General features: G+C 39.6%; 1 protein-coding gene across 1 annotated transcript; it reads right to left on the reverse strand.

Moving 5' to 3' along the window:
* Positions 1 to 20,969: 20,969 nt before the first annotated feature.
* Positions 20,970 to 27,126, reverse strand: nkpd1 (NTPase, KAP family P-loop domain containing 1). The gene is made up of 5 exons (XM_060876146.1): positions 27,015 to 27,126; positions 26,553 to 26,614; positions 25,062 to 25,190; positions 23,106 to 24,847; positions 20,970 to 23,015 (listed from the first exon to the last, which is right to left on the reverse strand). Exons 2-5 carry the CDS (start codon positions 26,560 to 26,562, stop codon positions 22,749 to 22,751), a joined length of 2,148 nt encoding a protein of 715 aa, XP_060732129.1. The 5' UTR covers positions 26,563 to 26,614; positions 27,015 to 27,126; the 3' UTR covers positions 20,970 to 22,748.
* Between the last annotated feature and the right edge of the window lie 432 nt (positions 27,127 to 27,558).

Genomic DNA, 27,558 nt, shown 5'->3' on the forward strand with positions numbered 1-27,558 from the left:
CGCTTTCCCGTCATCCAGCCATGGGAAAGTGCCTCAGTGCACCTTAATTGGCTGTTTCTGAAGGTGATGGGAAGGTAATTGTTTTTGGCTTGTCTAAAGATGCTATTATGTCATTAATCTGTGTCTTCTCTGCATATGCTATGAAGGAAGTGATTAGATTCATCTACTGTTGTTCAACACCTGAGGAGGTTTTAGTATGTGATATCACACCATCATGGCTTTCGACATCCCTTGGAAATGTATTTAAATCCTTTTTTACACTTTTTTAATATTTTTACATTGTTTTGTTATGTAACACGTGGTCAAGAAGATACCAAAAATATACTGTTTTGTTCTTAATCCTTGATTTTGCACATATGCATGAATGACAATAAAAAGAACAAATTGTTCATGTCTAAGTAGTTCATGTCACTCATTCTACTGTTGTCTCTGCTCATTCCATGTTCTGTTATATAACGCATTTGTCTCTCCTTTTCCACCTACACGTGCACACCACACACACACAAGCATATTAAACAAATAAAATAAAAAAACTTATATAATATTTATTCTCTTCTCTTTCTTTTTCCTTCTTGCCATGCATTTTGCAAGATGTAGGCTGTAGTGTAGCTGTGCATAAGCAAGGGCTTACTGTAAAAGCTTGGAAGGGGATCAATAGTGTTTTAATAGGGGAGGAGGCAGACATAACTGGATCCATATATGAGATTATAATAAAGGCAATAGCTTGATTAGACTTTTTCTTTCTTTCTTTCTTTCTTTCTTTCTTTCTTTCTTTCTTTCTTTCTTTCTTTCTTTCTTTCTTTCTTTCTTTCTTTCTGCATAAAGGTCCTGTATACGGCATGCAGGGACTTCTCCTGCTATCATGCTGCAAATTGAGTTATCAATCTTCTATTTGAAAGGTATTAGGTCAAAGAGTCGGCAAATGAACATGTCGTTACTCCCCCGATTTAATTAATAAAACGGAGGAAAGACGAACCTTTCATACTTAAGTTATTAGGAGGTGTTCCACCGTTTTGATGAATGGATTATAGAGAATATCGTGTAGGATGGATGCAGTAAATTATGTCTGTAACAGAATGGGATACAGAAGGATTTTAAACGTTCATTCAGTGAGTGGTGTATAAATAACAAATGTACCTTCTTGAGAAAAACCTGAACAAGTGTCAGCAATAAAACACAGAACATACAATAATCTTACCTTTAAATGACAATTAGGGAAATTATTATTTATCCTGCCTCACTCCCAGTGATACTGGGATCCAGTGCGACCCTGACCAGGATAAAGCAGTTACAGTAGAGATGATTAATGAATGAATGAATGAATTAAAGCACAGTGTTAAATATAGTACAACATTTACAATGACAATGTTGTAGAACATCTTCATATACAATGTTTGCAATGGATACAAGTAAAAAAAAAATTAAATACTTAAATAGTTTAAGTAATAGTTTAAGTTATAGATTAGCTTAGTCACTGTAATTTATAATAGTTGACATTAGTTATATTTTAATATTAAGGATGCTGCTTAATGTTACACTGTATACTGTAGGTTTTTTTTTTAGTATTGATCCAGCAAAGAAAAAAATAAACTGTAAAATATGATGTTCAAGAGCTGGTTGGAGTCAGTGTAGAAATCATGTGGATAGTAGATCACAGTCAGCTAAAGATAAGAGAAACACACAGAACCACAGACATAATTACTGTAAAGCTGTTTCCCTTCAACAAGGCCTCTTTAGCTAGCTCTTTAGAGAATTGCTATTAAGCTTCCTTGAACATCCATGAATTTTTAACAAAATTGCTTTTACAGTATGTGTATCTGCATACATATGGAACCCCATTCTTACTCAACATACCCTCTACTAATGCAGCAAGATGGCCATGCTTGGTGGATCTCCCCATTCACTGAACCAGGCCCACTGTAGTCTAGAGAGGCCTCAGCATTTGATTCATTAGGGAGGAACAGTGTTCTCCACCCCACAAAGGCATGAGCAGGACAGTCTTAAATCAGTAGCCTTACGTCGATGCACCATATTGGCTGAAACGGATGTAGTTATACCACTTCCAGCGTAAAAGAAAGCTCCCAGGGTAAGCTGCCTGTCATGTATCTGTAAGAGTGACAAATCACTGCTGCAATGTTGAAGCTATACAACATGTGGTATACAGAAATGGCCACCAGTATGCCTTGGTCATACCAGTTCAGGATATGTCTCTGCTTCCAGCAAAGATTCCACTCACCTTGTCTTGAATGAAACTCTTCTTTAATGAAACTCTTCTTCATTGTCACTGTGTTATCACTCATGGAGCTGAAGCACATGGCCGAGGTTCTGGGATCTGTCCAGCTCAGGGAACTCAGCTCAGGGAAATGATAAGGTGATGGATTTGTGAACTGTTCTCTGCCATGTAATTTAAACATGTCCCTGTCTGTAACATCTAAAGCATCTTCAGCCTTTTTGAATGGTGTGTTGCAATTGCCCTTTGTGGGGCAGATGATGTGTTGGTAGAAGGTTGGCACTGTTAAAGTCTCCTGTGTCCTGGTGTTGAGACAAAGCCTCATACAGTTCAAGTCATGAAGCTTTTATTGTCATTTCAATCATACGGTATATAGCAGTACACAGTGAAATTAAATGTTTCAAACATGGCTCCAGGACCAAAGCTACATAAAACAAAACATATACTGTAACAACACAGAGCTTAAATGCAACATGTGCGACCTAGTGAAAGACAACACAAAACACTACAGGACATATACAAAATACACAAAACAGCACTGACCGATGTGCATACTGTGTTAAAAAGAACATTGTGTAAGATTTGTAAACATATACAGACTAATGTAGCAGCAGCAGTTAAATGAGGTTGTGTGCAAAACAGCAATGTAGTGAGTGATTGATTTGTACAGTCCAGTGTAGTTCAGACAGTTGGATTTACAGTTGTGTTCAGTTCTGTTTGTTGAGAAGGCTGATGGCTTGGGGGAAGAAACTATTGCACAGTCTGGTTGGTGGGTGTGTGGGGTCATCCACAATGCTGTTGGCTTTGTGAATGCAGTGTGCGTTATGAATGTCCATGATGAAGGGAAGAGAGATTCTGATGATCTTCTAAGCTGTCCTTACTATCATGCAATGAAGGGTCATGCAATCAAAGATGGTGCGGTTCCCAAACCAGACAGTGATGCAGCTGTTCAGGATGCTCTCAGAGGAGGATGCGTGGATGTTCAGCGGAGAGTGGTCCCTCTGTGCTCTTCTGAAGTCAACAACTATCTTTTTAGGTTTGTCATTCAGAGATACAGTAGGTTGTTGGCTCTACACCAGGCCATTAGTTGTTGCACCTCTTCTCTGTATGCTGACTTGTCGATCTTGCTGATGAGACAGGCTCAGCTTCTCAATCTGGTGTTGAGGGACAATTGTGTTTTTTTCTCCCCAGAAAATAAGTTATACATGTATAATACATTGGCTAGCAAAGAGTTTGTCAATGTTTTTTCAACCCACATTTCAGCTCTATGTATTGATGGTGGAATATGGATTAGCATCTTATTTATTGTCAACTTGCCAAGTGACATATTGTATCTAGTGGAAAACAGTGTTTGTGCAGACAAAACAAGCAACGACTGTAAAATCCAGTCTTTCTGATCCTCTTTCTATCTATGCACTGTTATAGATGGCTGATTTGCTCAAGGGAGTTGTTGAAATAGGCGTTGGAAAGAATGAGTTGTATGTTTGTGTGTTTGCTAAGAAACCTGGCAGAGCAACACAGATCATCCTCACCATAGGCAGAATGTGTCCTGTTACATTGGCAGCCCTCCAGGGCCTTCACTCATCTCTCTCTCTCTCTCTCGCTCTCTCTCTCTCTCTCTCTCTCTCTCTCTCTCTCTCTCTCTCTCTCTCTCTCTCTCTCTCTCTCTCTCTCTCTCTCTTCCACATTCACATTTATCTAACTTGTCAGGTCAGCTCCTTCTCTGCCTCTTTCACTCACTCACTGTATACATGTGATGTGATACCAGTGTGCTATAAAACCTTTGGGTGCTTCCTTCCATGTGAAGATACTACTGTTGACATGCTGCTTTCTCTCACTCCCCGTCAGTTCTTTTTTTAAACATCTTCTAGCTACAGTACAATGTAGCCTTACAATAGAACACAGCATACAGTTTGTCTTGTCCTGTTTTTTAACGAATAGGCACCAGTAGGACTCTAGATAAAAGAAACAAGCTTCCACCTTAAAATGGATAAAAAACAGAACAAACCTGTTTTCTGATTAGCGTTCTGCTGTCGGTGTCTCCATTACAATCTCAGAAGGATTCAGCCATTTTATGTACCTCTAATGGTCCAAAATGCAGTTGTGTCACATGCTTACAACTTCCTCTCAAGTTCTCTCACACCTCCCCATTGCTGCATTTCTCCACAGGCTTCCAGTAGCTGCCTGCTGATGCTTGCCTACAAAGCAAAAAACGGACCGGCTCCTCTTACCTCAAAGCTCTTATCACTCCCAGCAATGCACCATATTCCCTCAGATCTGCTATGACTGCTTGACTTGTCTCACCATCACTCGTGTAGGTAGGTGTGGATCAGGGCTTTTTTCTGTTCTGACACCTACATGATGCAATGGCCTTCCCCTAGAGTCCCTGTCTGTCTTTAAAAAACAAGTTTCTGAAATACTTAAACTAGCAAAAATTATTGTCTGTTGACTCTTCATGCTGTATGACCTCCTAACAGAGTTTTTAGAATGATGGTAGTCTTAGTCCCTAACCCAGTGAACCAGTGTTGGTGTTTTCAGTGATAGAGACTTCAAAGCTTTTGTATGTCACTCAGGATAAGAGCATCTGCCAAATGGCATAAATGTAAATGTAAATGCTCAAGACCACAGAGACATCATAAATGACAGTACATGGATAGCGTGTTTTGAAGAGTACTCAGCCCTTTTTTTTTTTTTTTTTTGTATGTTTGTTTGAATTATAAATACATTTTTTTAGAGGGATGTTCTGTTACTAGTACTGTAGCTTGACAGTGAAAGACCTGGGTGTTATATTAGACAGCAACTTGTCTTTGAAATCATATCACCCATATTACAAACACAGCCTTCTTCTAACTTAGAAACATTGCCAAGCTGAGAAAAATCCTGTCTGTATCCGATGCTGAGAAGGTAGTTCATGCATTCATGACCTCTAGACTGGACTATTGTAATGCATTACTAGGTGGTTGTCCTGCACCTTTAATAAATAGGCTGCAGTTACTCCAAAATGCAGCGGCCAGAGTTCTCACTAGGACAAGAAAGTATGATCATATAACCCCAATTTTATCATCTCTACACTGGCTACCTGTTAAGTTTAGAATTGATTACAAACTGCTGCTACTTACGTACAAGGCTCTTAATGGTTTAGCTCCCATGTATCTAACTAGTCTTCTAGCACGTTACAATCCTTCACGCTCTCTGAGATCACAAAACTCAGGACTTCTGGTAGTTCCCAGAATATCTAAAGGTGTCTACTAAAGGTGGTAGAGCGTTTTCTTATTTAGCTCCCAAACTTTGGAATAGTCTTCCTGATAGTGTTCAGGGCTCAGACACACTTTCCCAGTTTAAATGTAGATTAAAAACTTATCTCTTTAGTCAGGCGTACACATAATACATCCCATAATACTGTGCACTATTTCATCAGACTTGCAAATATTATAAACAGCAGCTACGTTAATTCCTCTACACTGCTTTTCTCTTTCTACCCATCCCGAGGCATCCAGAAATTGTACCAGCTCAGATCGTCTTCCGTGCGATAAAGATTTTGGACCTCCACTGAGATGAGGCCGACTCTGAGGATCCTGAGGCATCTAGAGATCTACCAGCTCCAATTAGACTCTGTTATACTAAAGAGGAGATGCAACTCCATGTGATCCTTTACATCAGTACAACATTTATCAGACTGTATATTTATAATCACACCCTCCAGTGTCACCTAGATGAGGATGAGGTTCCCCTTTGAGTCTGTTTCCTCTCAAGGTTTCTTAGTTTACCATCTAATGGAGTTTTTCCTCCCCACAGTCACCTGAGTCACCTCAGACTTGCTCATTGGGGATAAATACATACACATTTAAATATATCTAATATTAATCTTGAATTTTGTATTATAATAATCTTTATATTATTCTTTATATTAACATTTTGTTCTATGTTTATGTTCTGTAAAGCTGCTTTAAGACAATTTCAATTGTAAACAGCGCTATACAGATAAATTTGAATTAAATTGATTTTTTTTTCCAAATCTGGCACACTGAAAGGCATTGGCTCTTTTTTTCAGACTGATTTTGATGGGGGAAAGTTTCTGACTGAATACAGCAAATTGATGAATGTGTAATCAACAATGAGGACAATCAATGCATAGATGTATACATGAGCATTTATGTACTGTATACATGTGGAGGCATGTGTTGTTGTCCACAGCCTCTGTTAACACCTACCTTTAATGGCTAGTTCTGTTTCCCTGTAAGCATTCATTAGGGAATTAGGGCACTGCTATCGATGCCATAACAAGCTTTTGCCAAGAGCATGCTTTCTGTCTTTATGGCAATAATGGGCACTGTTAGAAGCTGGCTGGATTCTCAGCACTAACGGAATCATCGATGCTTATAATGACTAACTGGTCGTAATCATCTTCCACACTCTGTCCACGAAGCTCCATTACTGTCTAGTACACTGTCATCAGCATATCATTAAGACAACCATGTCACTCAGAACAGCCAATTAGAACGTGTCCCATGGATCCTGTCTATCTCAGCAGGAGGCTTTTTACTCCTCAAAATGCTGCTTGAGAGAGAACAGTCACACGTTCTTTATGTGCAGTAGGAATTGATAATCAAGGAAAAGATGGAAGTATACTATAGTAGCATAAAAGGAAATATAAAATGTGGTAATAGGGTTTCTAATTAGCAGGTGAGAAAGAAAATGAGCCATTCTTTTTTTTCTCTCTTTCTTTCAAACAACTGTTTCCTAATTGTCTACATATTGAAATGAGTGCAGTGGAAGACTGAGATGTTGAGAAACTAAGTACACAAAATCAAAAGCTTGCAATAAATACAGATCTGCTGATCTAAAGCAGTATTCATCAAATCCTGGGTAAAATAACAATGACCATTACAGCTAGTCATTACTTGTCATTTTATGTTAACTAGACATGTCAAGACAGTTTGGTCATGTTCTGGAATGTAATTACATGCGTTTATTGGACTATATATTTTGGCACTTTCTGTCCAGGCCAATTTTGACCTTATGAAAAGTTCACTGGATGCATCTGTGTTGAATCGCCCTGAAGGCTCAATTTTCTGCAATATTCACAAATGTCTGCACACAAACTGTGCCTGCTGCTCTTCCTGGAGTGGAATCAAGCCTTAATCATTTTGTTGGCCAGAAAATGCCCCACAATGCTGCTCAGTTGGAAGTCTATTATGTCACTACATCAGTGGGCACTGTCGGTTAAAAAAAAACGCAGAGGAGGTGATAACACTAATGACCGCTAGCATTATATGTCCTGACCACTTGATGCTTACACTAATGCTGGTTGCTGTCTTAGATTACGTTTGTTTACACATTTTAATTAAGTCACGTTATTAAAAAGTCAATAATTTACCAGGAAGATATAAATAATTAATATGACATAAGACGAAAGCTTAAAAAGGGCTTTTAGAAATTCATTTGGTTAGTGATTACACCAAGAAATTTGTACTTGTATTGGTCATGTTTTATGAGTTGGACAAAACATTTTGTGCTAATTAGACATATTGCAATAGAACAGTTAATGTATTACATTGCATTCTGTTTTCACAACAGATGTTGCCTTCCTGTGGTGAGTTACTGAGCTATAATTGACAGCACACAGTAAATATAGTTCACATGAAACACTTTAGATTGATGAAAACTATATAATTTTTGTTCACTATACAGTGCATTTGTTTGCTGAAGCAACCCATAATACTGTAAGAAGCAGAGGTTGATGGATGTCATAGAAATTATGATATAAGGAAATTCTAGTCTTAATACATAAAGTCAACTTGTGCAAATGATCAGACTATTTGGATTAAGACACTGCAGTTATTGTGGTCTGATACATTTGGGTGTGTGTATGTTTATTCAATGCTGTTTGTTTCTGGGGCATTTTTCTCAATGTCTCACACAGTGTGATATCCAGTGTGATATTAATCAAAAATCTTTACTTGAAATATCTGGGATGGAACCACAAACCTAGAGAATGATAATGCAATTAATAGTAATATGACCACAACATTGAAATTATATCAATTACTTACACTATATGGCAAAAAAATTAAAATAAATGAAGCTGAATGATCACAAATCCACACAGACACAATCCAGCATCTACACACTCAAAAGGGTGAAGACATTTGTGATAGTTACAGAACTGTCAGGTTCTCTACAGGACTGTCAGGGTTCTAGGTTTTAGTTGGCAACTTTTAGAATAATCATCTCAACACGCTCCAAGTAACTATTACTTTCAAAATGAAGGCCATTAGAAATGCTTCACCAGCTACTACTGTAGATAATGGGCAGTGTGAGAACTGGGTGAAATTTGCATTGTAAATGTAATTCTCTAGTCAGCTCCTAGCTATTCTTTAATTTGTGTCCAAATGTGTATCATAAGCACAGAAAAAGAAATGTATTTTATCCTTAGTCTACCCTTACTCTAACTCTAGCGCTTATTACTCTTCTATACTGGACAAATTGCCATTACATTAACAAATCAAAATCCAGAATCTGTTCTCCTAAAGGCATGAATAAAGGACAAATCAAATTTTCCTTATGTAATTGCCTAATTAATTAGCAATGCTCTTTGAAACCTTGATTAAAAGCCTATTGCATGGTAAAATGTCCTTGAAACTGTCATTTTTACTTATACAGCAACAATTAAGAATAATACAGAGTGAAAACACAGACAGAGCTATGCATGAAAATTCATTTACATTTACATTTACATTTACAGCATTTGGCAGACGCCCTTATCCAGAGCAACGTACATAAGTGCTTAAATCTCTAACATTGAATACATTAATGCTGGATCACTAAGTTACATACTTAAGATACCATGAGTTTAAAACATTTGTTCAAAGTTACAATGAAAGTGTCAAAGGTGTGTTTTGTTTTTTTTTTTTTTTTTTAAATGCAAAAGATAATGAAAGAAGTGCTAGTTGAAGTGTTTCCTGAATAAGTAGGTCTTCAACCGCCGCTTGAAAATAGCCAGTGACTCAGCTGTCCGGACCTCTAGGGGAAGTTCGTTCCACCACCTTGGTGCCAGTACAGAGAAGAGTCTTGTAGTATACTTGTAGTATTCTTGTAGTATAGGGTGCAGTGCGAGGAGTGATGAGGGCTTTGAGGTAAGAGGGAGCTGGTCCATTTTTGGCTTTGTAGGCCAGCATCAGTGTTTTGAATCTGATGCGTGCAGCTACCGGAAGCCAGTGGAGGGATCGCAGCAGCGGGGTGGTATGAGAGAACTTTGGCAGGTTGAAAACAAGCCGGGCAGCTGCATTTTGGATCATTTGCAGAGGACGGATTGCGTTCATAGGTAGACCTGCCAGCATTGCATTGCAGTAATCCAGTCTAGAAATGACAAGAGACTGAACAAGTACCTGAGCAGCCTGTGTGGACAGAAATGGTCGAATCCTTCTAATGTTGTAGAGAAGAAACCGACATGAGCGAGTCACATTAGCAACATGAGAGGAAAAGGACAGTTGATTGTCCATGGTTACCCCAAGGTTGCGAGCTGTGGCTGAAGGGGAGATCAGATCGTTGTGCAAGGATATAGCAAGATCATGACCTGGGGATGAATCACCTGGGATGAAGAGCAGCTCAGTTTTGCTAGGATTAAGCTTTAACTGATGAGCAGTCATCCATGATGAAATTTCTGCCAGACATGCAGAGATCCGGTCAGAAGCTGTGGCATCTGCGGGTGGGTAAGAGAAGATAAGTTGTGTATCATCAGCATAGCAGTGGTAAGAGAACCCATGTGAGGAAATAACTTCACCAAGAGAGTGAGTATACAGGGAGAAAAGAAGAGGACCAAGTACTGAGCCTTGTGGGACGCCAGTGGAGAATCTGCGTGGAGCAGATGTCACTCCCCTCCATGTTACCTGATATGAGCGTCCTTCCAGGTAGGAAGCAAACCATTCCCAAGCTGATCCGCATATCCCAAGACTCCTGAGGGTGGCTAAGAGAGTCTTATGGTTGACCGTATCAAACGCTGCTGAAAGGTCAAGGAGGATAAGGACGGATGAGAGATTGGCTGATCTAGCAGCATGTAGTTTCTCAGAGACATCTAAAAGGGCTGTCTCTGTGGAATGAGCTGCTTTAAAGCCAGACTGGTTGGGGTCTTGGAGGTTGTTCTGTGAGAGATAGACAGACAGTTGATTAAAGACAATGCGTTCAAGAATTTTTGAAAGAAACGAGAGAAGTGATACCGGTCTGTAGTTACTGATGTCTGATGGATCCAGAGCAGGTTTCTTCAGGATGGGAATAACCCTTGCTCTCTTGAAGGTAGTTGGTACCTGACCAGATGCTATGGATCTATTGGTGATAGTTGTAATGAAGGGCAGAAGGTCTTGCGAGATGGTCTGCAGCAAAGTGGAATGGAGTGGATCCAATGGGCAGGTGGTAGGATTGCAAGACTGGATGAGTTTTAGAATCTCTTCTGCTGTTACAGTTGAGAAATGTGACAACAAAGGTGTAGGGGAGTCCATACTCTGAGATGTAAGTGCAGTCGGGGCTGAAGTGAAGGTCCGGCAGATTTCCTCAATCTTCTCCTGGTAGAAAGAAGCAAAGTCTTCTGCAGTCAGGGAGGATGAAGAAGGTGGAGCCGGGGGGTTGAGCAGAGAAGAGATGATGTTGTGGAATTTCCGAGGGTCATGTGAGGAAGTTCATAATCTTAATAAAAAAGGAAAGAAGGTTGAGAGCAACAATGTGTCCTCCTTTAGCAAGCTTTTTAGTAAAGCTGCGCAAAAATTAAAGCACATTAAACATTTCTTTTACAAAAGTTTTGGAAATGCTGGTTTTTGATGAATGCAAAATCACTAACAAAGGGTGTTTCCTGATATATCTCCTCTGGATTTAGCGACACTCACCAAACTGTATAGCAGGAAAAAAGACCTACGAAAAGACAATGTTATAAAAGCCTGAAATGGTAGTAATGGAAGATAAAAACATAAATATTTTACTTGAAAATGGAAGCAGGTAAATGATTAGATATGAGCCGGAAACTCGGCTGAAACGAGTATCCGATACGGATAAAGCACTTCTGCCGAGTACGAGTATTATACGAGTAATACGAGTCAATATCTGTGCTCGGATTGAATGAAAATCATCATTGGGTAGCTGATTGTGTCAGCGTCCTGTGATAGGCTAGCCACAGCGCCCCTCCCCTACACACATACAGATGTATTGTGACCTGACCTTAGTCAGTGACCTAGTGAACTTGCAAATAGAAACCCCAAAGTTGCTTTGGATAAAGGCATCTGATAAATGTAGTAAATCTAAATGGAAATAAAAGAAGCATTTAAAATATTCCAGTATAATCCATATGTAAATGTGCCATAAAGGGATAATTAAGTTTTACATTTGTTAGTCCTCTTTTGCCATAATTAACCTCCCCCCCGCCACCCACCCACCCCGACACACATACACACACACACATTTCTGAAATTACATGATTTTCATGAACACCGAATTTCATGACTAAATGCTGAAAGATTTATGAATAAAGCCATTTGTGTCCAGCTTGATAAACGAGGCCCATTGTGAAACAATGCAACAAAAGTACAAGGAGCATATTCCATAGCTATAACTCTTATTCCATGGCTAAATCAAATTATTCTTGAGAGCTGAAAACATAATTCAACACCAAGGTATGGGGATGGTTTAGACTCCATGTACTAGAGGTTTAATACAACTTTACACGAAATCCAAGAGGCAGTGTTGATATACAGAGGCAGAGCAGGTCAGAACACAGAAAAGAGAAAAAATATACAATCCATTCAAGGCCAAGGGAAATCCAGCCAGAGTGTTTAGTCAGAGAATCAAGGTAAAGACAAAAGACATGAATATGAAGTGCTTATACAGTACAACTGAACATGTGAGTAAGACATAGCCAAATAACTGTGGATTGTATTGTAGTTCTATAGATCATTAACAGAAAGTGAAGGGGAAGTTTGTACTTAGCGGAACGGCGGCTTCTGCTAGTGTGGAGACCCATGATTGTGTGTATTTAGCCGTGACAATTTTATTTTGCAACAGTATGTTCTTCGTGGTCAGAGAGCTAGATTAGATTTAGATTACTTATTGAACTGATCTGTGTCAGCTCTATGTTTACAAATTAAATGAACACCATAGATTTAATGAATTTCAATACTTTAAAGCAGACATTATTATAGCAGAGCTGGTGATAGAAAACATGCAGGTGATAAAAACAGTTAAAGGTGGGATCTCTGTTGTTTGAAAGCCAATGTTGACATTTGAAATCACCATAACAAACACGCCCCTAACCCAAATGGGTCCCACCCCTGTATTGATAGCTCCGCCCCACACATACATACGTAACCCAGGCAACTAAGGGAAAGAAATGTGTCTTTATCATAGCTGAAGGGAAGAACAATACGATTGCAGATAAACAAACACGCAAAAATGACACACAAGCATAATCATGCAAAGGACGGCATATATTAGTTCTGTGAAACAAAGCAAAACCAACGTTACTCACCTATCAAGAAGGAAAAAAGAAACCAATCCAATGTTCACAGATTGGAGTTTCCCGAGTCAATAACTCCTGAGCTAAACGCCGTTACTAGCAAAACGCGGTTGTAGCTGCCTCTCTACATTACTACGATAGAAAAGAGGTGTTATTTGTGTAGTAACAGCGTTTAGCTCAGGAGTTATTGGCTTGGGAAACGCCAATCTGTGAATATGGGGCCAACTTCCCGCTCCTTCAGTTCTCTCCAGTGCTGGAAAGCTGATCCTATATTAACACGGGTCCCACTTATTGCCTTATCGTAAGCCTTTCTTCACTTTCTTTCTTTGTTTTTATCCACCATGTCAATGTTAAAACCGCTTTCTGCTAATGTCACACATGCACACTGAACACTCTCTCCGCCCATATTGACAAGACACGCCAATTTCTGCTCATTGGCTACATGTTTGTTTTGATTTTTGTTTATTATTCGGGCCGACTCAGTTTTCTGAAGCATTTCTCAAAAATCAGAGACCCTACCTTTAAAATATGATTGTTAATAAAATATGAACTTCTTTAGTACTGATCATTGCAGTACTTAAATATTTGTCTTTGTTATTTATAATATCTATCATATTGTTAGTCATATTCCTCATGCCTGGTTTTAGCTCTATGCAGTGTGTGTCTATGCTGATTCACCTGTTATTTCTAGGTTTATATTTGTACTAGTGCAGATCAAATGCTACCTCAGAGATAAATGCCTATTCTGTTAAACAACAAGCCTCAGGAAAGTCTCAAGACTTTAAAACAGAAATATTTTTTATTTTGCAAAAGAATAGACAAGAAAAGAATCTGGGTAGATATTCAGATTCTGATATGAAACCTAAAATTCTAGCTGGTAAATGAGTGTAATGCAAACACTGGGACAGAAGATGAAAAATCCAATATAAGGACGTTTATTAGAGAACATGAGCGTAATCCAAAATGTGAGGTAAAGGGGTAAAAAGAAAACAGGCAGAGATCCAATAACTAGTACAAACAGTCCACAAGGCACACAAATCCAAAAACACAGAATCCAAGTTTTGTAAAACCAAATAAACAGAAAATTACACCTGGTTACATATGCAACCCGGTTCCCTGAGAAGGGAACAAGACGCTGCGTCAGGGCTGACGCTATGGGAATATTTCTGTGAGGAAGTTGTTTCTGAAGCTCTGTGTGCACACACGCCAATTTAATAGCTCGGGAAGGACACGTGACGAATTGATTGCAGCTTCTCCTGTTCCGCCGACTCATGGGGTGGGGGACAGTAGACCTGCAGGATGACTGGACAACCCGCTATATCCTGGGCACCTTAGGGACATATCCTGCCGAATGGGGGCAGAATAGCCTTGGACATGCCAGGGGCAAATTCTAGGCAGGCAGTCCCTGCTGAAAAATCCAGCATAAACCAGCATCAATTCCATGCTGGTCCAGGCTGGTTTTTACTAGTTATTGCTGGTATAGTGCTGGTATAATGCTGGTCAGTGCTGGTATAGTGCTGGTATAGATGGGTGGCTGGCATAGTCATGGTGTTATCAAGCAAAACGGGGCTGGTGTAGCTGGTTAACCAGTATGATCTTGCTGGAATGAGCTTTATGGGAACAACCTTTATTTTTGCTTGTGTGTTTCTATGTAACACATTAATATAAGACTAAAACACAATATATTGGAATATATTTAATTATAATTGTGTTATTTCTTTTGCTCCCTCTTTTGAATAAAGAACTGAAATAACAAAGCTCAAAAAGCTTTGAATAACAAAGAATAAAAACTTTTAAAAATCATTCGTTAGGGATTAAAGTGTCTCCACAAATTAAATATAGTAATACCAACAAATGCTGACTTCCCGGGCTCCATGAGGGAAGCAGCATAAATCATACGGAATTTAGAAACATATATATGTTTGTTTTATTAGTAAAGCGGTAATGTGAAGAGATATTACCCAGCATCAGCGTTGCTATGCAACCTTTAAAGCAACTATGTTCACAAAGGTAAATGTAGTTCCTGCACTTTCCAAAAATAAATCTCGCAATGTTTTCGACTACATTATATACCTTACAGTGTTTATCGAAATTAGTATAAGTGTACGTGTTCCAGATCATCATGTTTTTGCCACAGTAATTAGGATTTTGTTTTGGGGTAAATAAAAAGCTTTCGCTTCTACACGACGAATCTGCTGATCACTGGGAATCAGAATGTTTGCATACGTGAGGTACCTGGATGACGGCTGCAGAGCAGTTGTTTTAACTAGCGAAATTAAGGACTTTAACTATGACATGTTTGACCAAACTCAGGTTTATTGGGTACAATGGAAGCAAGACTTCTTCAGGGCACAAATACTGAAGCTTAAAGGTATGTAACTTAAGCAGTAGCTGTTTTATCGTAACTCGTTCACTGCACAATATAAACAAATGAGTGATATATAGTTTTGTTTCTTATTTTGTTTCTATAATTTTTCAGAGAATAAAGAAGACTAGCAGGAGTTGTCTAAAGGCAAACGACTCCGGGTAGCACCTCAAAAAACATGGTCATGGCCAAAAAACATGGTCATGGCCACCACATACTACTTGTTCCTCGCTAAAAGAGAGAGCGGAAGCTAAGACCGAAAATGTGTACAGTACACAGCTTCCGATTTTTGTACAGAGTACTTATGGTTTACGGACCCAGAAAATTATTTCATTAAATGTTCCTCAAGATGCTTGAGCAATCATTCCTTAAATGATTTTAAACATTATGTTAAAGCTATAGAACATGAGTCCATTCACACTTGCAAATGTTTTAATTAATGGCACTTTTATTTAAATTGAAATGCACTTGAGTTGTCTGATAAATGATAGGAATATCCAGAATGTTTTTCTTTATTAAAAAAGTGAATTGCAATTCTCTAGAAAACTGTCTTGGTCTTTATTTAACTATGAATATTCACTAAGAAATGTGATATGTAACAAATGGGTTTTGTTGTGGTCTTGCTGGGATTATACTAGCATCCCAGGCTGGTCGGCCCGCACACCAGCTTCCCAGGCTGGTCGGCCAGCACACCAGCATCCCAGGCTGGTCGGCCAGCACACCAGCAACCAGCACCTAATGCTGGACCAGTATACCACCATCCCAAGCTGGCCCCAGCATGCAAAACATACCTTATGCTGGACCAGCAATGCTGGTTTTTTAGCAGGGGTGGTGATTGACAGGGCCTGCAAATCACCCACTCTTTCGAGAGAGGCCAAGGCAAGGAGCAGAGCCATCTTCAGGGTCAGAAACTTCTCAGAGGCTGACTCCATGGGTTCAAAGGGGGCTTCCAGCAGCCCCTCCAGGACCACAGAGAGGTCCCAGGAAGAAAGGCACGGTGTACAGGAAGGCCTCAGCTGCCTGACACGACACAGAAAGAGAGAGACCAGAGGGTGCCTATCCAAGAAGGACCCTAGGAATGGTTCATGGTTCACAGCAATGGCGGCTATGTACACCCTTAATATGGTTTGGGACAGGCCCCGAGAAAAGCAAGACTGCAGGGACTCCAGCACTGTACCGACCGGGCAGTGAACTGGGTCCTGACAGCTTTCAACGCACCAGAGGCCCTAGGATGCTCCTAGTAACCCCATCCCTCCTGCATCAGGACTCCTTCTTAGCCCGCCTGGCCGAGATGACGGACCTAAGGTCTTCTCTTACTTGACAGGTCTATGCCTGGGCACGCTGACCGGCCTCCCTAGTCTTAGATGGGGACACGGGCCCCATTTTACTGCTCTGAGTGAGCTAGGAGGGGGTTGGGTGTGGCTGGAAGATAACCCAGGCAAGGGAGAAACTCCCTGAAAGCCGCTGACTGGCGTTTCACCTCCTGGTGCCAGTCGAAGACAGTGTTCACTGCATCACTGAACAAGCCCTGAGGTGAAATTGGGGCATCCAGGAAAAAGGACTTATCCTTATCTTTAATACCCATCAAATTGAACGGCCATTGAACGGCCTATGGAGCGGGCCATCTGCTTCGTGGTACGGAGTGCATGCTCGGCGGCTTGGCGGAGCTCAGCTACCACCTGAGGTCCCAACCCCTCGCCACCGTCGAGCTCTGTCAGCAGGTCAGCCTGGTAGGCCTGCAAAACTGCCATGGTGTGCACACTATATGTTCTATATTGCATGTGCAGAAATACAGGAATGAACACTTGATATAGTAGCAGTAGTTATTTGAGGTATTGTAATGTATTGTGCAAAACAGCAATTGACTGAATGTGCAAAGAGCAAAAACATCATGTGTGTTAAAACGTCATGGAAACAGTTTAATATGGGTGGTGCTATATACATGGATGTATATTGGAAGAGGGTGTGTTTGGTGTAGGTCAGTGTAGTCCATACAGTTGATGTGTGTGTGCGCGTGTGTGTTGTGCTTGCTACAGTTCAGTTTAGTTGTTGAGGAGTCTGGTGGCTTGTGGAAAGAAACTGTCACACAGTCTGGCCTTGAGGACCCAAATGTTTCGGTACCTTTTTCCAAATGGCAGTAGGGTGAAGAGTGTGTGTGAGGTGTGTGGGGTGATAAGTGTGTTTGAGGGGTGTGTGCAGTCATCCACAATGCTGTTGGCCTTGCGAATGCAGCTTGTTGTGTAAATGTCCATGATAGAGGGAAGAGAGTCTCCAATGATCTTCTCAGCTGTCCTCACTATCCACTTGAGATCTTGAGATGGTGCACTTCTCATACCAGACAGTTATGCAGCTGCTCAGAATGCTCTTAGTGGTCCCTCTGTAGAATGTAGTCAGGATGGGGAGAGAGATGGGCTTTCCACAGTAAAAAATAAAGACTCTGCTGAGCTTTCTTGGTGATGGAGCTGGTTTTAAGTGACCAGGTGAAGTTCTCAGCTAGATGGTGCTCTTGATGATCTCTACAGATGATTCATCAATGTGCAGTTGAGAGTAGTCCCTTTGTGCTCTCCTAAAGTCAACAACCATCTCTTTAGTTTAATCAACATTCAGACACAGGTTGTTGACTCCAGGCTGTTAGCTGTTTAACCTCCTCTCTGTATGCTGACTCATTGTTCTTGCTGATGAGACCCACCACAAACTTGATGATATGGTTCAATATGTGCATTGCTGCACAGTCATGAGTCAGCAGAGTGAACAGCAGTGGACTGAGCACACAACCCTGAGGGGCTCCAGTGCTTAGTGTGGTGGTGGTCTACATGTTGTTCCCGATCCAAGTGACTGAGGTCTCCCAGTCAGGAAGTAAAGGATCCAGTTGCAGAGGGAGGTGATCAGTCCCAACAGGCTCAGCTTCTCAATCAGGTGCTGAGGGATGATTGTGTTGAATGATGAACTAAAATCTGTGAACAGCATTCGTTCAAAAGTGTTTTTATTGTCCATCTTGGTAAGGTCTAAATGATGAGCCGTGGCAATGGTGTCTTCCGTGGACTGGTTTGGACAATACGCAAACTGCAGAGGGTCCAGTAAGGGTTGTAACTGGGTCTTGATGTGCCTTATGACAAGCTTCTCGAAGCATTTCATTACAATGGGTGTGAGTGCAACCTTGCCAGGAATGTTGTCTGGTCCAGCAGCCTTCCGTGGGTTAGACAGAGTACCTGATCGTTGGGGGAGGAATCTGGGGGAGGATCGTTGGGGGAGGAATTTTCTTTGCCGCTACGTTGTTCTACACCTCAAACCGAGAGTAGATGTCATTCACTTGCCAATGTAGCTGGTCTCTGATACCGTGTACCCCCCCAAGTTGACAGAATCAACATTTTTTCAGCCTCCATGAAGATGTTCCAGTCAGTGCTCGCAAAGCAGTCATGAAGAGCAGAGGTGGCTCCTGCTGGCCAGGTTTTCACCTGCTTCCGAACTGGTTTTGAGCATCTAATGAGTGGTCTGTATCCTGGAATTAGCATAACAGAGATGTGGCCTGAGTAGCCGAGGAGGGGGCGGGGCTCATGCTCAACAAGATCCAGCATGTTTTCCCCTCTTGTTGAAAAGTCCACGTACTGATGGAATTTAGAGAGCACTGATTTGAGATTTGCACATTCTGCACATCGCTAATGGCCCTATAGATTTCACATAGAGCCTCTTTAGCATTATCGCTGGGGGAATGTACACTCTGACAATAAAAACTGTGTTGAATTCTCGTGGTAAATTAAATGGCCTGCATCTAACAGTCACAAACTCCACTAATGATGAAAAGTAGAACAGTAGCTACAAACAAGCAAAGAGTTTTTTCACCATTCCGTGTTAATGTAAACACACACACCACCACTGCGAGCCTAACCGCATAGAGCTGCGTTGCTGTCGGCACGAAACGAAGTGAACCCATCTAGCTGAAGGTTTTTTTTTAGCCTAGCAAGGACACCCGCCCACTTACCACGCTTCTGCTTCCTCTAACACTGCTTTCGCTTTTTTCCCCTCTCCTGGTCACCGGTATCAGGCGGAGGCCTGGTCTCTGTAGCAACCTGAGGTCGTGAAGCCTTTCCAACACATTATCCTGCAGATTCTTTGTTGCACAATTTTTATACTGTATTAACTTCTGGCTGTCGTATACATGAACACCGCTGTCTCTGGTGTCCATGTGAAACTTGGATTAGTAAACAGTATTAGTTAAATATAGAGTTCTTCCTCACAATTCACTATGCTAATGAGTGTGTGACAGTATGTGTGTATATGTGAATATAATATGAGTAAGAAATCTATTAAATACTGTTTGCATCTGATTCCCAGCACAATATTATGTGCACAATATTAATATAATGAGTTCTAATGTTTGAAGCCCAAATACAGTAGCATGGTAAAGTCTACCCTGAGAGAGAATAAATAACTGCATCATTTAAGTTTGGAGGCACAGATCTGACTGTTGTGGAAATTAATCTATAATATAATGTTAATGGTGAGGAGTGAAATAAAGATTTGAAGAAAAAATCATGACTTTAAGTTGGTTTTATTCAAACAGAAGGCTACAGAGTAGTCATTTTAAACTATGATTCTGAACTATGTTTCAGAGGTTTGATAAAAATAGAGTGATCTAACAGCTCATTGCTATCGGCTCATGGCTATCATCTCATACAGGAAAAGGAAAATACGTTTTCAGAGCAGAAGTTCATCTGGTCAAAATTAAGTCTCATACTGATAATCTGTACTAAAATATATGTTTCTAAATAAAAACACAAGTGAAAAATTTGACATATTAGTGACAAAATTTTAAATTTTCCTTAGCCTTTTTTTCTATATAAAAACGTAAGCGCAGCAACTTAAGAGAAAACAAAGAAATAAAGGAAGAAGATAATAAGGGACAAATAATAATTTGAAACAGAGTTTAAGTCAACCATGAAAGGTACTGTGAACTCAGTGCTGCTGAGCAAAGGAATGACAAAGGAAATTAATCCCCCATTTTACCTGCATAAGCACTAATTAATCTATAAATCCATAGTCAGTGTGTGCATTATATATTGCATTAAGAGATTTATAGGTTCTGGTCACGATCACTGAGATGTGGATCATTGAGTTCATTGAGGCAATGACTAAATCACTGATGAACATTTCTCAGTTCCCACTTAGCTATGGCAGCTTGAGGAAATGATCAGTCCATTGGTTTAACTCTGTTTGTCTGCTTCGTTAGCTCAGCTGAAACGCTTAGGCAACCTTGCCAAAGAGGGAGGAATTAAAAATACCAAGGAAAACTGCTCTCATTATTTCTACTCCCAGCTCTACACCGTTACAGCAGGAGGGAGATGGCAGATGTAATGTAATCAGAGCCTGAACAAAATTGAATTCCTCTGACCATATAATTCATGAACTGCATTTGGATGCGTGAACTATGAAAAGCAATTCCGTTTATTTATGGCAGGTTTTATGCAGCAGTTTACTCTGAATTACTCCAATTTATAAGCAAGGAAATAGGGAAGGAAGTGTGACATCAGATCAAAAAACTGTATAGGTTAAATCCAATCTCTTGAAACAGAGACTTATCTTTGCTGAGCTTTAAATATACAAACTGGTAGAAATTAACCTCTTAGTAAAAAAAGAAAATTGGATAATAACCTTTATTTATACAGAAGCCATATAATTAGCCTCTGTGTTGTGTGCAGGTCAAATTGACCATTTTATATTTTTCTAAAAGTGCTTTGCGTTTGTTGGAAATCATCCACATTTGCAGATGCATTTTTGAGAGCTGTATATTTCATAGCAAGTGACTGCAATAATCTTTTGCTTCTCGTGCTTCTAATCAGTTCGAAATAATAAACATAAATTCAAATATTGCCCCGTTTCAATTTGTTTTACTTTAAACCACCAAGGTCTTTATTCTAAGTATATTTTTTCCACAAATCATAACTTGATCACAAAATCACACTTTCACTGTTATCTAGTAAATGAAAAACCAATCACAAATGTTTTAAACAATAAAATTGAAATATATATTTTAAACAAATCTATATTGTTTGGGATGTAGAATACCACACACACACACACACAAACACAAAGATACATGTTCAGGGCCGGATAGTAACAAACCATCACCTCTAAGAACCAAGTTTATACACTGAATCAATGGTGTTTATAATAATAATCACATCTAGCAATAATCACATCTAAATGCATGGACTATGCACATGATGTGCGCTATAGGTTTTTCTGTAAAACTAAACAACATTGAGCAGAAATGCAAGATTATTTTCTTATAAGGTGACTTTGCTGAATTAACTGCACATGACACAGGGAATGATATTAATTATCTAGTACAGAAGTTCAAATTCCCACCAGAAAAAGAAACCAAAATCTGTGGACCACCCTAGCTCCGTTTCACGCGGAAGACATGGGTCCTACTTCTTGCCTTATCGTAAGCCTTTTTTGGCTTTTCATTTTTATCCGCCATGTCAATGTTTCAATCGCTTTATGCTAATGTCACACATGTACGGTGGCCGAGAAGTGCAAAACACATTAACAAATCCAAAAACAAATTAACAAATCCGAAAACACATTAACAAATCCGAAAACAAATGAACAAATCCGAAAACACAAGGACAAGTCAGACAACCCGGAAACGGTAGTGTATCGTTTTTGAATGGAAACTTACCGATCATTGGACAAGACACCTGTCACTCAAGATATACAGGTAGGGAATCTTATGTGTAATGTGTAAAGTTCTCCGCTTAAATATAAGAAAATAACAGAATTAATCCACAGTAATCCACAGTAATCCATTCCATCCATCCATTCCAACTTTTCCCTGCGGCAGACTGTTGAACTTCATGTATACCTTGAGTGACAGGTGTCTTGTCCAATCACAAACTATACCAACCTCTTCCGGGTTGTCTGAAATGTCGTTGTGTTTTCAGATTTGTTAATGTGTTTTCGGATTTGTTAATGTGTTTCGTGCACCGATTCAGACAACCCAGAAGAGGTAGGTATAGTTTGAGAATGGAAACTTACCGATCATTGGACAAGACACCTGTCATTAAAGATATACAGGTGAATGAAAGGTGTCTCATCCGATGATGGTAAGTTTCCATTCACAAACTATACCAACCGCTTCCGGGTTGTCTGACTTGTTAATGTGTTTTCGGATTTGTTAATGTGTTTTCGGATTTGTTAATTTGTTTTCGGATTTCGGAATGTGTTTTCGGATTTGTTATTGTGTTTTCAGATTTGTTAATGTGTTTTCGGATTTGTTAATTTGTTTTGTACTTCTCGGCCACCGTACACATGCGCACTGAACACTCTCTCCTCTGCATATTGACAAGACACGCCCCTTTCTGCTCATTGGCTACACGTTTGTTTTGTTTGTCGGCCCAACTCAGTTTTCTGAAGCATTTCTCAAACATCGTGCACCGCACCTTTAAATGTTGGTTGTGGGTTAGAGTATTTAAAGGTTCAAAGGTAGTTTTCCCATCAAGGAAGTGACACACTGACATGTAAATATTGCAACATCAGAGTGCAAACAAGCTGAAACACTAATTCATTCACTGTCCAAACTATCTGTCATTTTATTTACTTATCATACAATTTAGAACAATGTATGTTTCGCGATAATGAGCTGAAAAGGACCAATATTACATATGATTCATATGGCTCCTACTACACAAACTAGATGAGCAAATCGCATTAGGATTTGAGATAACTGGTAATGACTTAGCTTTACTCAGATGATTACTTGACATGACTCCAAGAAAGTGAATCCTAAACGTTGTCCATTCGCCAAGAGTCATTTGCATGACCTGTCTCAGATCAGCTGGGTCACTGAGCAGAAGTGTCTGTCCATTTATATTATTTTGTTTTACAATCTCAGCATATGTTCCAGGGAGCTTCATTGTGGATAGCTGTAAAAGTGAAAAAAATATAAATACATAACGTCTCTATATTGATCAATGTAAATTTAAGAATTTTAGATTGCGTAGAAGTTTACTGACCTCGTTGCAAACACCTTCCACAGACATGTTGAAGACAGTGCTTGGAGATAAAGTGTTGAACCTATGTTTTTCTCCTATTCCTCCCAAAGTTCTGATTTGTCTGATTCTCGCTAACTCGTTCTTGATGGAATAGTCCAGGTTAGCTGTATATTGTTTCAGTCGATCTGCCTCTGCAACTGTGAATGTGTAGTCCTTACTGAGAAACATTTCAAAAAGTTCAGGATCATCATCTCTTTCCAGAAACTTCTCCACTTCCTCCCTAATTACGTGAAGCTCTATCCTGTGCTTACTGAACACATCCCATAGAGTCCTGTTGTGATCACAGTCAACTGAGGTTTGATCAGTCTGCCAAGTCTGATGTTCATCTTCCATACACTGAAGTATCCAACTTACTCTACATGGCCAGCGGTCTACCAGCACGACCCAAGCAGCGACTCTTTCAGGCAGGGGAACCTCAGCATTAAGAATGCTTATCACAGTCATGGACACTCTGATGGAATTGGTGACCCTCCTCATAGACACAGTATTTTCTGAGATATAAATACAAAGCTTACTTTGGTTGCTTAAATATATGCTTTGAAATGCATCCTGGATTAATGTCTCCACTTTAGTCTTGCTTGTTCTCAGGGTTGTGGCTTGGTCCTCATCATTTGCGCTGTTCTCTATCAAAGAAACATCTTCTAAAGAAACTGAAGTCTTTATGCTATATAAATTCTCAATCTCATCTCTCTCGGACGTTTCAGTAGGCCTTTCAGATTGATCCGATAAAATCTTTTTGAAGACCTTGCATTTTGATACCTTGCATAAAGGTGGTACTGTGAAGGGCAGTGTGATTATGCGGTCCAGGAAGCCATAAGCTCCGTCTTTTTTGCTACAGCAATCCTTTGCCTGATCTATTTTTTGGGTAAGAACCTCTGGGTCAATTGCGACTAGAGAAATGAACGGACTTTCCTCATCTGAAAGAAGGATGTTGATGGCATCCAAGACAGCTACAATTTTTGCTGGAGTACAACGGTCCAAATTAGTGATTTCCAGCACCACTTTTATCTTTTGCCTCTCAAAAATCTCAATGAAGTGAACAAAGCAGGAAAGTAGCCTCACCTCCTTCCTAACTTCATGCATTAAGCCCAACTGCTCACTGATCTTCTTGTTGTTCAGTGCATTTCTGACATTAACATCTTGGCTAAAGATGAGGTGCTTCATCAGCAGGAACATAAACTTTACAGCTCCCAGTGCAGGAACTCCTAAGACTGCAATGATAAAACCCCCAATGACGCCATGCTCTTTGTCGTTCTCACCATCTCCTTCAGGCTTTAGTTCAGGAAATGAAAAAATAATGACTGGGACCAAAATAAAGAGGCAAACCATCAGTGTTATCAGGATAAAGGTCCACAGTGGACAGCAGCAGAACTTCTTTGACCTCCAGTCTTCTGTGCTGTCTTCAGTTTTCTTTTCCCTACCATCCTTTTCTTCGTCATACTGAGCTACTCGAAACAGGCTGAGCTGAAGCTTGCCAAAACTGTCCTGAAGAGCTCGGCACAACTGCATCACCAAGCCAGCCCAGAGCATGTCACTTCCTGCAAACTGCCAGGCACTAAACCTCACAAGAACATAGCGGTTGCATTTCATTTTCTCTTTTTCTTTTGTCCACATAGGTCGATAGAAAAGAAGACGAAAGATTAGTGAAATTAGATTCCAAATGGAGGATCTGCTTCTATTGTTCTGCTCATTGTTCATGTGACCTGTGGAATAACAAACAAGGCAACAGGAGAGTAAAATTCCTTTTATATTCTTTGTAATCACTATAATTAATTATTTGGATCATTGAGTCTTTCCTGAAAAAAAAAGCAATTACAAACAAGCAAGAACAAATCTGAGGAGATTATAACTTAGATTTCAGTTAAATAGACTGACCGTACTTACGTAGTAGACGCATTGTTATGTAAGTGTACAAACCTTCGATGCTTGTGAGAATCATTTTAATCCTGCTGTGACATGATGAGTACAAGCCCACAGTCAATGGGGAATCAACTTCAGCAATGGTTTTATATAATGCATACGCATATACATTATCTGTGTATAGCTCTGTACAAAGAAACGAGACAGAGAGAGAGACAGAGAGAGAGACAGAGAGAGAGAGAGAGAGAGAGAGAGAGAGAGAGAGAGAGAGAAAATTGACAGTGTGCTTTAATTCAATAATTTATAGTGGCTTGCAAAAATATCAGATCTCCTGGAACTGATTTTTAATAAAAAAAACTAAATAACTAAATAACATTATGTATTGGTCACTGAGTATCAAAAACGTAAAAATATCGCTTGCATAAGTATTCACTCCCCATTCCAGGTTCCTGAAGCTCCAGATGAAAGATCCTGGCTTAAAGAGGATAGCATGGATATAATTTGTCTTTACCTTAACATCTAAACTCTGTAAGGTCTAATAAATTTGGATTAGGAGTAAATTTCTGTCTCAATGGTTGACATTTTTGGATTAATAATGAAGACAGAAACTGATGAGAGAAACTACGGTGACTTTGAAGTAGTTACAGAGTGCAGTGAGTAAGAGTGCGGAGTGACGGTGCAGTGTGTAAGAGTGCGGAGTGACGGTGCAGTGTGTAAGAGTGCGGAGTGACAGTGCAGTGTGTAAGAGTGCGGAGTGACGGTGCAGTGTGTAAGAGTGTGTAGTGACGGTGCAGTGTGTAAGAGTGCGGAGTGACAGTGCACCAGACAACCATTTGTGCACCAGACACAAAACAATATAAAGCTTAGGAGAGACTTTTGAACGCTAGAGTGGTTTAAAAACAAAAAGTTGAATGTTAAAAAGTCCAGGTCTACGCCCCATTGAGGACATGCATTACAGCTGTAAACAGCATTCAACCAGCCTGAAGATCATGAAGCAAATCTGCCAGGACGTATAGGTGAAAATCTCTGAAAAGATGCTGGGAGGTTCTCCAACACACTGAAAACTGTTTCTGTAGGAAAAGGTACCAAGTATAAAGGTTTTTTGTTTTTTTTTTAAATCTGATGACAAATAATACATTTTCTTTACAAGCATATTCATTTGCAATAAACTATCTATAACAAGTACTGCTTACTGTATAACAACCGACTTGTCCGCACTAAACTGAGAATTCCCAAACAAAGCTACTGTACAACAGAGTATGATACACTATTCAAACACCCAACACTCCCTTCAGCAGAACAAAGTCCTTGTCGGATGCAAACACAATAAAGATATGAGTGATTATAATGTCCATTATTAACAAGGCCGGTCCAAGGTTGTGCCTTAGGGCAAATACAGAGAGGCAAAACAAAGAGCTGAAGCATTTGGGATGTTATTTCCATGTAATGAAAATTTAACATTAATAATTAGACATTTAGAGTTTTGGGCTTTTTAATTTCCTTCATATTTACTGCAGTTTTTCTTTATATTAAAACCATGTGTTGTACCTTTTGCCATTACTGTCGTCTGTCTCTCTGCACATATCAACTCAAACTCGCCTCCAGTTTTCCTAAAAATGAAAAAAAAAAGTAATAGTGATATTTGTTAAAGGGTTTATTTTTCTCTGCTTGTGTTTTGATCTCAACTGATATTTGTTCATAAATGGGGTTATGCATGGATGCCCCACTTCACTTTCCTTCCATTAGCTAGAAATAAGTGTGTGATTATAAAGCAGGGCGTTTATTTCAGCCAATTAAGTTTGAGCTATTTAATCAATTTTGTGTGAGATTGCCAAGAACGAAAAGTACAAAGATGAATAAGACAGAGATTAGACAAAATGCACACAAATCACATAATGTTAACGCTGACGAGTGTGTTTTTGTGTGCGGGTCGGTGCACAAATCTCTTTTCAAAATCATTTTAATGGAAAATATGATGATGATGATGATGATGAAGAATGAAAGTCTCACCTGCTACAAGCAGAGTTAATAAAGTCATGAGGTTTACCACATAGCTCCTAATGCTGTCTCCATTCCTTCAAACGGCAAGACAGAAGAGAGTGTGTGTGTGTGTGTGTGTGTGCTGACATGGGAAACCTGCTGGGATTGGCAAGTTCTGTAGATAACAAACAGCCTGTGCTCTTCTGTTGCTTTACTAAAAACTATTAAAAATATAAGAAAGAAAGAAAGAAAGAAAGGAAATTTGTTCTCCAATGTTGCTATCCTAAAAATTAGTCATAATAATAATAATGTATGCAAAAGTTTAGGCACCCGTGACAATTTCCATGATTTTCATGTATAAATATTTGGGTGTTTGGATCAGCAATTTCATTTTGATCTATCAAATAACTGAAGGACACAGTAATATTTCAGTAGTGAAATGAGATTTATTGGATTAACAGAAAACAAAATTAGACAGGTGCATAAATTTGGGCACCCCAACAGAAAAATCACATTAATATTTAGTAGAGCCTCCTTTAGCAGAAATAACAGCTCTAGACGCTTCCTATAGCCT

The sequence above is a fragment of the Tachysurus vachellii genome, chromosome 1 (genome assembly GCF_030014155.1).
Source record: "Tachysurus vachellii isolate PV-2020 chromosome 1, HZAU_Pvac_v1, whole genome shotgun sequence".
Taxonomy (NCBI): Eukaryota; Metazoa; Chordata; class Actinopteri; order Siluriformes; family Bagridae; genus Tachysurus; species Tachysurus vachellii.

Excerpts from the sequence above, each read along its gene's own strand:
- nkpd1 (XM_060876146.1), bottom strand. Across the intron at positions 24,848-25,061 it reads GATTCTCACAAGCATCGAAG|GTCACATGAACAATGAGCAG; the intron begins GTTTGTACACTT and ends GTTATTCCACAG. Across the intron at positions 23,016-23,105 it reads TGGAAGGTGTTTGCAACGAG|CTATCCACAATGAAGCTCCC; the intron begins GTCAGTAAACTT and ends TCACTTTTACAG.